The sequence below is a fragment of the Apodemus sylvaticus genome, chromosome 5 (genome assembly GCF_947179515.1).
Source record: "Apodemus sylvaticus chromosome 5, mApoSyl1.1, whole genome shotgun sequence".
NCBI classification, from domain to species: Eukaryota; Metazoa; Chordata; class Mammalia; order Rodentia; family Muridae; genus Apodemus; species Apodemus sylvaticus.
The window spans coordinates 69965795-69976788 of NC_067476.1; the positions used below are offsets into that span (position 1 = coordinate 69965795).

Sequence of the window (10994 nt, forward strand, 5' to 3'; positions counted from 1 at the left end):
AAAGTTATGCTTACTTCCCCAAATCATTGGATCTTATTGTTTGAATGTGTAGTCTATTTAGTAAGCATAAAACTGCTACTTTCTGAATAAATTAAGCCAAGAGAATTATAAATGATAACTCCCTGGAAAGATAAGATTTTATTGAATTTCCAAATTTAGCATGCATTTCATACTTTTTTTTTCAGATTCTTACTGGCATATGAGTTCTTCTCATGGACTGACACAATGCAGTGGAATAGCACTGTCACTGAGTTTGTACTGCTAGGACTGACACAGGATCCCATGAAGCAGAAAATGGTTTTTATAATCTTCCTAGTTTTCTATATGGGGACTGTAGTGGGGAATACTCTCATTATTGTGACAATCAAGTTCAGCCGGACACTTGGGAGTCCCATGTACTTCTTCCTGTTTTATCTGTCCTTTGCTGATTCCTGCTTTTCATCATCCACAGCCCCAAGACTCATTGTGGATGCCCTCTCTAAAAAGAACATCATTTCCTACAATGAATGCATGACCCAAGTCTTTGCTCTCCATTTATTTGGCTGCATGGAGATCTTTGTCCTCATTCTCATGGCTGTTGACCGCTATGTGGCCATCTGTAAACCTTTGAGATACCCAGTCATCATGAGCCGGCAGGTCTGTGTCATCTTGATTATTCTTGCCTGGATAGGGTCTTTTATACATTCCGCAGCTCAGATTGCTCTGACCTTGAGACTGCCCTTCTGTGGGCCCAATCTGATTGACCATTATTGCTGTGACTTACAGCCCTTGTTGAAACTTGCCTGCATGGACACATACATGATAAATCTGCTGTTAGTGTCTAACAGTGGTGCAATTTGCTCAAGCAGTTTTATAATTTTGATTATCTCATATTTTGTCATCTTATACTCTCTGCGAAACCACAGTGCAGAAGGAAGAAAAAAGGCACTCTCTACCTGCACCTCTCATATAATAGTAGTTATCTTATTCTTTGGGCCCTGCATATTTATATATGCACGGCCACCAACGACTTTTCCTATGGACAAGATGATAGCAGTATTTTATACCATTGGAACACCCTTTCTCAACCCAATCATCTACACATTAAGGAATGCAGCAGTGAAAAATGCCATGAAAAAGATATGGCATTTTAAAATTATGACTGAATAAGTCCAGATACCAAATATTATCATACCTTAATATTGTAGCTCTGTATGTTATAACACACAGTTTTCTGAGTTGTTAATATTTCTGATTGATTAAAGAAAAAGAAAAAAAAATGACAAATTTTATTCCTCTCATCTTCTGAATATAAATTAAGAAATGATTGAAATAATTGTGTAGAGAATAAACAAAGAACTTGAAAACAATTAAACACAGTCTGACAGACACTCCACTACCACTATAAAAGAAAGGAACAATTTGAAAAGATTAGTAGTACTTGGTAGCCAAAAAACTCAATAAAATGAACTTGGAGGCAATAATTAATAATTACTAGAAAAATAGAGAAAGCATTCAATATCAAATTGTCCTTTTCACTTTGGTTTATTTAGCTATATAGTGAAATTATTCTACAGAATATAATTCATTAAGTATCTATTCAAGTAAAACATATAATTAAATATGCTAAAAATACTCCTGAACAATGCCTATAAAAATTCCTTGACATAAGTTTTTTGTGTGTCATTACTAGATATAGTATAGGTTAATTCATAATACTTGTGCATCAATATTCTTTGTACTAAATTCTTCCTTTTTAGCTGGTAGTCCCAATTTTTAAAAGTTGACACACCTTTGTACAAAAATTCATCTATTAAATTATCTCTGTTTTAGTAGTGATGGTGGTAGGTGTGGTGGGAGTGGGGGGTGATTCTGGTTACTTGGTTTGGTATATTCATTTGTTAGTATCCTGGTACCTTTTCCCAATTTGTTGGTTACTGATTTGTCCTTTAGATGGTGTCCTTTGCCTTACAGAAACTTTGTAATTTTATGAGGTTCCATTTGTCAATTCTTGATCTTAGAGCATAAGCTATTGGTGTTCTGTTCAGAAACTTTCCCCCAAACCAATGTCCTCAAGGGTCTTCCCCAATTTCTTTTCTATTAGTTTCAGTGTGTCTGGATTTACATGGAAGTCCTTGATACACTTGGAGTTGAGCTTAGTACAAGGAGATAAAAATGGATCGATTTGCATTCTTCTGAATGCTGACCTCCAATTGAACTAGCACCATTTGTTGAAAAGGCTCTTTTTTCCACTGAATGTTTTCAGTTCCTTTGTCGAAGATCAAGTGGCAATAAGTGTGTGGATTTATTTCTGGATCTTTAATCCTATTCCATTGATCCACCTGCCTTTCATCGTACCAATACCATGCAGTTTTTAACTATTGCTATTGCTCTGTAGTATTGCTTGAGGTCTGGGATACTGATTCCCCAGAAGTTCTTTCACTGTTGAGAATAGTTTTAGCTATCCTGGGTTTTTTGTTATTCCAGATGAATTTGAGAATTGCTCTTTTAACTCTATGAAGAACTGAGTTGGGAATTTGATGAGGATTGCGTTGAATCTGTAAATTGCTTTTAGCAAGATGGCCATTTTAACTATATTAACCCTGCCAATCCACGAGCATGAAAGATTTTTCCATTTTCATAGAGGTAGAAAGACCTTTTCATAAACCTTATGCAGGATCACTTTTTCCCCTTACTGTTTAAATTTGGCAAGGATTAATGTAAATTATGTCACAACCATAGACATATATACATATTGGATAAGAAGAGTAGTATTTATCAAAACTGGTAAAATCCCATTCAACAGTTGTCTATATTTTTTCTTCCCTTAAAGTCCATTTCCAATGAATTCCTCAGGTTTTCCTCATCACTTACCACGGGTCATGACTGACCAGGGTGTCAAAGGGGCACTCCCCATTCTTTCTTTTGATCCTGCTTGAAGAATTCCTCCAAACAAGATGAGACTCCCATGTTATTCTAAACTTGATAAAAGAGTAGTGAAGTTATCAAAGGCTTTATAAACCACCATTTTTTCTCAACAAGTTCAAGAGAACCCACTACTCACTCTAGAAGTGATTTCACTTTCTTTCTTTCTTTCTTTCTTCTGTTTCAGTAAAGAATTTGGGTTAGGATTGCTAATAAAATCTACAAAACCAAAACTCACAGAAAAATTACTTTGTGTACCACAGTTGTGTTAGCAACAAACTTTTAATAAACAATTATTTGTGAATAGAACCAGATTTTGATATGACTCTTCCTCATTACTGATAGAAAACTGTTTCTAATTCCAACCATGTCTTCCATAAAAATGACATAGTAAATTAAATAAAGCAATTTAAGATATTTTTTCATTCATTTCTTCATGTTACAGAGACAAAATGTTCAGGGTTTGAATTGGTTTCTAAAACTTGACATACTTGTCTTAAGGGAATAGTAGCAAATACTAAACAGTGGAAACATAAGTACAACTTTGTTTAATGTGTTATAAAATATCTATACACATCCAGACATATATAAACACACACTCATGTCCCAGGAAAGGTAATTGAAAATGGGATCTTTACAATGAAATATCAGAAAAGAAGACAGTAGAGAAATCAGTATTTGAAAATAGAGCAAGAATATGCCTGGTGGTGGGGACAGGGGAATCAGAAAGTCTGATGAACTTCCAAATTATTCATTATTAATTTAAAACTTGAAAAACTGAAGTAAAATATTATATTTAAGATTCTTTGACAATAACTCCTCCTAAAGTGTAATTTTGTAGTTAGTGTGAAACTTTATCAATGGTTAACAGAAAATCCATGAATTGTAATTATATTTGTATTTATGTCATTTGTGTCCAATGACATAAAAAAATCTGTGATTCACTCAAAATGAATTAATTAGCTATATTAATTTTTTCAAATGAGAAAATCTAAAAATAGACACTGAAGCCAGTACCACCGTTATGCCTTTTAAAGAATCAAACCTCAGCCCAGCCCTAGAATGAGGTTCTGAAATTATTTATGTTTTTAAGTCAGTAGGTGTTTCTTTTAAAATATTTTTTCAAAGAGTCTAAAATTACAAGAAATCTGAAAGGCTGACATAATGAATGTTAATTACTCTTGTTTTAACTTAAGGTGGGTATGGAATAGATTCAGTCTTTGATCTAGGAGAGACTCTAGCTCTACAGTAAAGCACTTTTCTGCAATGAATGGGGTACTAGCTGTAATCTTCATAACTACACAACATTATTTCCTTAGCTTTGTAATCAGTAAATAGCAATCCTAATAGTGGTTTAAACACTCTAACTCTTCTTTTAGAAGAGTATATGAAAAATTAATCCTAGTTTCTCACTCTTACAAGACAATAGAAAGCGAAAATACTTCCTGTTTTGTTCATTTGTCAAGAGGATTAAAGAAGATTGAATAGAATGAAGAATTTTAAAAAGGAAACTTAACATGTGACATTTTCATAATAAAATAGAACTTTTAGCCCTTAAGTGATGGTGCACTCCTTTAATCCCAGCATTTAAGAGGCAGATTTCTGAGTTTGAGGCCAGCCTGGTCTATGGAGTGAGTTGTAGGACTGCCAGGGGTACACAGAGAAACCCTGTCTCAAAAATCAAAAAATAAAAAAGTAAAATAAAATAACATAGGTCTTTCAAATTAGGGTCAAATAAATTTTATATTTTTCATTAATAATTTCTGTTAGTATTTATTGATAGGATAACTTTTGAAACTCAAAGGAACTCATTTATAATTAGAATATTAAACTGAAAATATTACTTTCCCCTGTTTCTATAAATATTTATTAGTTTTCAGAGACATTTTATAATTACATCATCTTCTAAGTGCAAAAAAGCCAGGTTCACATTGTTTTCACACAATTACAGATGATAAAGTCCAGGCATAAAGAACTGCTAGAGTTCAAAAACATGTAACCACCTGATGACCCTCTCAATTTAACCTCTAACTACAACAACTTTTTGTAACATTCTAATGAATTATAGCTAACATTAATTATCTAAGTAAATAATGAAGATAAATGTTTTCCTGAGTTTTTACTTACTTGGTAAATATTAATTGTGCATTGTCATAAAGTTAAGTGAGATATTTCAATGCACACATACAGCATCAATGAATGGAGTCATGATAATTAGCATTAGCATATCCTAATCCTTATTTCAGAGAATTCATAGTTCCTTAATTTAAAAGACTTCATGAAATAAATAATTATTATCACAATTGACTGTCATATTAATGTTCTATGGAACACAAGAACTTAAAAGTAGTTATTGTACTATTACTTATCCTTGCTTTCATCACTCAAACCCACTACTACCAAGGAACATCCTTGAATTGAAGTGGGGTTTCTGAGAAAGGGCGTGCTTGATTGCTGTGAAAAGAAACTACTTGAAGTCAAACTACTTGAAGTGGGTCCAAGCTGACAGCCTAGGTTCTGATGAGATGCTTTCTCTTTCTCTGTGTTCTGATCTGCTCTAGAAAGAATTTCTCTTGCTATTCTAAAAACTCACTGTGGTTGAGATAGGTCTCTCTACTAGTAAAAATTGTGTAAATGCTATTTGGATAGTTCATGCATTTTTTTGACCAAGATCAGAAGAGCTGCTATAAAAAAATATATCTTCCAACTGAGTCAGAAATACTGGTAGAAAAAAACTATTGAAGAAGAGCAGTTTTCCCTCTCCAGACATCTCAAGACAGCACTACTCTTTCTAAAAAACTGTTAGCTAGTTCATTAGCTTATCTCATACAGAGCAAAAGCCCAGTTTTGTATTTATTTTTTTATTTTTAGCATAGAATAGAGTCTATTTAGGGAATGGGGAGGAGAGCAGTAAGAGCATAGAAAGGTAGAGTGAAGGAGAGAGTAAAGAATTAGAGAGGACTGGCCATGACCACGTGGAAAGTGGGGAAGGAAATGGGGAGAGAGGGCAAGCAAAGGGGCAAGAGGCAAGAGTGTAGGAGAAGAGCAAGAGCTGAAAGCCCAGATTTTTATATACATATCAATTCAGTCATTTACTTCAGGTTCCCATTTGATTGTCCTATGAACCAACATCTCCTGAATCTAGCCCCTTAATTCTAAGGAAACAGCAAGTACACACTTTCTTTGAACATTATAAAAAACTTCAGAGATCTACCTGCCTCTGTTAAACACAGGCAATAAGTTAGCTGGGTGGGACCACACCCTGAAATTACCCATTTCCACCATGCCTCAGCCTAACCTTGCTCTGTCCTAGGCTGATTCTGAACTCAGGAATCTATCCACCTTTGTAAACCTAAGCAAAAAATCTTAGCTGGTTGGGATATCCTGCAATCACTACTTCCTAAATCCTTTATCTCCTTCTTAGTGATTTTCTAACAAGTTGTCTCATTGCACAGCTGCTTTTTTTTTCCTTTAGATTTGTGAAGCCCCTTACATAATTCATATTGTATCCTTGCTTTTTGCATAGGTGAGAAATTATATATATGTAAACTCATGTATTTAGAACGTTTTTCAACAGCTTTACAGGCTGACCTGAAAAATATGTCTGTGGTAGGGGCAGGGGGGTAGGAAAATCACAAAGTCTGCTGGACTTCCAAATTATTAATTGTTAATTTAAAACTGGAAACAAATAAAGTAAAATGTTATATTTAAAATTCCCAATGTTGATCATTTTGTTGAGACATAGCCACATCCTCTACTCCTGGACTCCTGCTGTTTCTAATTATCTTATAGTCATTTGCATTACAACGAAGGATACTTCTTGAAAGGAAAGAGTCTTCCAATGATAGTACTAGTTCCAGAAAATATGTACATTATTATATAAACAAGCTTTAAGCCCACCGAAGCCACCAACATCATAGAAGCACATACTGGGGTAGGAACAAGGTCACTTTGTCCCCACCAAGGCCACACCATGCCCTGTACACTACCCTTCTAAATATGAAACCTAAAGTATTTTAAATTCACTGAATTATTTAAAAATAAAAAGAATAGAATCTTACCCCAGAAACATACCCCAGTCTTTGTAAAACCTTTATCACTTACTGTAAACAGAACACCATAGGAAGAATAGATAAAACTCCAGTTTGTAATGAACATGTAATGTAGGCGTATGGACATAGGTTCTGGGTATTATAGATAATGAATTTAAAAACAGTCATAGATGTGATAACTAATAGCAAACCCCATTTGAAAAAAAAAAAACACATGAAAACCTGTAATTATAAAATGTTTCCTAAATTATATGCTCATATAAAAAAAAGTTAAATGGCCATATCCTGTAATTAGGGGTAAAGCCTCTATTAAACACTGCTAGCAGATTAATAAAAACCTGTTATTGGGAATGAGTTATTGCTTTGGAATTGTTAGCTAATCTGGTACCATAGTGTGTAAGCATTACAGTCTATTGCCAATACCCTTGGTTACCTCTCAGAATTTGAAAATAAAACCCTATTGCTGAATATAGCACATACTGGAGACATCAAGTAGGTGCCTACACAGAAGCATCATGTCAATTTGTTTTCATAGTTCTAGAAAGCACTATGTGTTCTACTGGAGGAGAACATGTAAAATGACCACCAGTCTTACCATTAGTAACCTGGGTGAGCTATAAATACGGTATACCCCATGACTCATACAATGTCATAGGCGAAACCAAACATTTTCCAATTGGATATTAAGCATGAACATTGTGATGGTTTGTATACACTTGGCCCAGGGAGTGGCCCTATTAGGAGGTGTGGCCTTGTTGGAGTAGGGGTGTTACTGTGGGCATGGGCTAAAGACCCTTACCCTAGCTGCCAGGATGTCAGTCTTCCACTAGCAGCTTTCAGATGAAGATGTAGAGCTCTCAGCTCTTCCTGCATCATGCCTGCATTGATTCTGCCATGCTCCTGCCTTGATGATAATGGACTAAACGTTTGAACCTATGAGTCAGCCCAAATTAAATGTCATTTATAAGTCTTGCCTTGGTCATGGTATCTAATCACAGCAGTAAAACCCTAACTAAGACGAGCCTAAAATATGATTATATAGGTAATAGGGCATATGGCAGACAAGGCTGATATTATTTTGCTGAATGATCAGAGTATTAAGTGAAGTCTTAATGACCTACTGCTAAACCAATAGATCAATATATAATCTCAATACAGCTCTCATTTGTGCATAAACTTCTTGCAGCAAAATTAACACAGTGCCCCACAACTCGTCAAAGAGAAGAGCATAAGGTACCAAGAAGTGTATAGGTAAATATATATCCTAATAAGGCATGACCCTGGTACAATACTAGTACAATGTCAATACTAGCACATTGTTAATGTTAGGGGAGAAACCAGACACTTTCCAACTGTACTTTAGGCATTAGCCTAAAATGTGACTATATAGTGGTAACTGTCAACATAGGCCATAAGACAGTGTGTATGCACACCACCCACACAACACACACACACATATTGAAAAGCTCAGAGGTCATAAAAGAAGAAGGGATGGTATTCTTGAGGCCAGCTCCATCTGCATGTTTCAGGTCTTGAATCAGGGAAGGGCAGTCCACCAAAGTGAAGACACTAACCACCTTTTGAATTTCAAATAAATTGCTTTGAATTGCTAGAGATGTCTTTATTTATACAATTACAATCCTGCTTGCTCAAGCAATGATATCATATATTATTTCATTAAAAGAAATCATAACATCAGCATTAAATTACAAAAAGCCCCCAATTTCCCTTCCTGCTTCCCCTCTCCTGTTGAGTCAATAATACCCTAACCTTATTTTGCATTGCAAGGCACAATTCAGCAAGCCAAACATAAATGTCTAGCCAGGTGTATGCTCAGCACATACCCAGCTGGTAGCAAATGCAGTTACCCAGTTATGTAATATAAGAGACAGTATTAGCAGTCTGGTATTTACCTTGGGCACAAACTCCATAGCCAGTCCCATAACACCCAGAGGAAGCTCCACTCTCACGAGCTATAACATGCCCAGAATCATAGGATCAGAGGTGAGTAGGACATAAAGTTTGTCCCAACACCACTGGGCATAATTGGGACCAGCAGGATCCAGGAACTCAGGAACCACACCCGACCAGTGGCACAGGTACCTCCTGGTCTGAGCTGATTTACCTTGGGATCAAACTCAAAAGTCAGTTCCATAAAATACTGTCCATTCCTAGGTGCTCTAACACACCTAGGATCACAGGATCACAGGACCCCATGAACTTGATCACACCAGGATCTCAGGGCCCCAGAGGCAGCTTGACTCCCAAAAAATCAGACAGACACAGGATCTCAGAATAATAGGATCCTGGAATCACAGGGCCACAGAGACAGCTGGACTCTGAGGAGTTCTGATACAACCAAGATCACAGGAAGGATAGACTCCAGCCAAATAAAACAAGGGCAGGTAGCATTAGAGGTAATCAGATGGCAGGAGACAAGAATAAGAACATAAGCAACAGAAACCAAGTTAACTTAGAATCAGAACCCAATTCTCCCACCATACGTATTCTCCTGGATACATATCATCATACCAGAAAAGCAAGATTCATATTGAAATCACTTTTCACAGTGATAATAGGGGTTTTTAAGGAGTCCATAAATAACCCCTGTAAAGAAATACAGGAGAATACAGGTAAACAGGGAGAAGACCTTAAAGAGGAAACACAAAGATCCCTCAAAGAATTACATGAAAACACAATCAAACAGGCAAAGGAAATGAAAAAACCATCAAAGATCTAAAAATGGGAATAGAATCAATAAAAAAATCACAAAAGGAGACAACCCTGGAGTTAGAAAACCTATGAAAGAGATCAGTAGTCATAGATGCAAATATCACCAACAGAATACAAGTGATAGAAGAGAGAATCTCAGGTACAGAAGATACCATTGAAAATATTGACACAACAGTCAAAGAAAATGCAAAAGGTAAAAAGCTCCTCACCCAAAACATCCAGGAAAACTAGATCCCTAGATAAAGAAAGAAGGTATTCTCTTTCAAAAAACAAAAAGAAGATAGTCACACAAGCATAATTACACTTCTAAAAACAAAAATAAGAGGAAGCAACAATCACTTTTACTTAATATCTCTTATCATCAAATAAATCAATTCCCAAATAAAAGACACAGACTAACAGGCTGGATACATAAACAGGACCCAGCATTTTGCTGCATACAGGAATGGCACCTCAGTGACAAAAACAGAACTAGCTTGGAGTAAAAAGTTGGAAAACAATTTTCCAAGCATATGGTCCCAAGAAAGAAGCTGGAGTAGCCATTCTAATATAGAATAAATCAACTTTCAAGTAAAAGGCACCAAAAAGATAAGGAAGGACACTTTATACTGGTCAAAGGAAAAATCTACCAAGATGAACTCTCAATTCTGACCATTTATGCTCCAAATGCAAGGGCACCAACATTCATAAAAGAAACTTTACTAAAGCTCAAAGCACACATCATACCCCACACAATAATAGTGGGAGAACTTCAATACCACACTCTCAGCAATAGACAGATCATGGGAACAGAAACTAAACAGAGACATTAAAATTAACAAAAGTTTTGAAAGAAATGGATCTAACAGATACTTATAGAACATTTTATCCTAAAACAAAAGAATATACCTTCTTTTCAGCACCTCATGGAACCTGCTCCAAAGCTGATCATATAATTGGTCACAAATCAGGCCTGAACAAATACAAGAGGATTGAAATAATCCCATGTACCTTATCAGATCACCACAACTTAAGGCTGGTCTTAAATGACAACAAAAACAGCAGAAAATGCACATACACATTGAAGATGAACAACATTCTACTCAGTAATAACTTCATCAAAGAAGAAATAAAGAAAGAAATTAAAGACTTTTTTATAATATAATGAAAATGAAAATACATGATATGAAAACTTATGAGAAACAATGAAAGCAGTGCTTAAAAGAAATGCATAGCTCTAAGTGCCTCCAAAATGAAACTGGAGAAAGCCTATACTAGCTGCTTGACAGCACACCAGAAAGCTCTAGAACAAAAAGAAGCAAATAC

The 10994-nt window shown here is 35.5% G+C and overlaps 1 protein-coding gene across 1 annotated transcript; it reads left to right on the forward strand.

Moving 5' to 3' along the window:
* The first annotated feature begins 225 nt into the window (after positions 1-225).
* LOC127684368 (olfactory receptor 4C11-like) lies at positions 226-1149 on the forward strand. The gene has a single exon (XM_052181308.1). It carries the CDS (start codon positions 226-228, stop codon positions 1147-1149), a length of 924 nt encoding a protein of 307 aa, XP_052037268.1.
* Positions 1150-10994: the final 9845 nt, after the last annotated feature.

Excerpts from the sequence above, each read along its gene's own strand:
- LOC127684368 (XM_052181308.1), top strand. The coding sequence starts at position 226 with ATGCAGTGGAATAGCACTGTCACTGAGTTTGTACTGCTAGGACTGACA.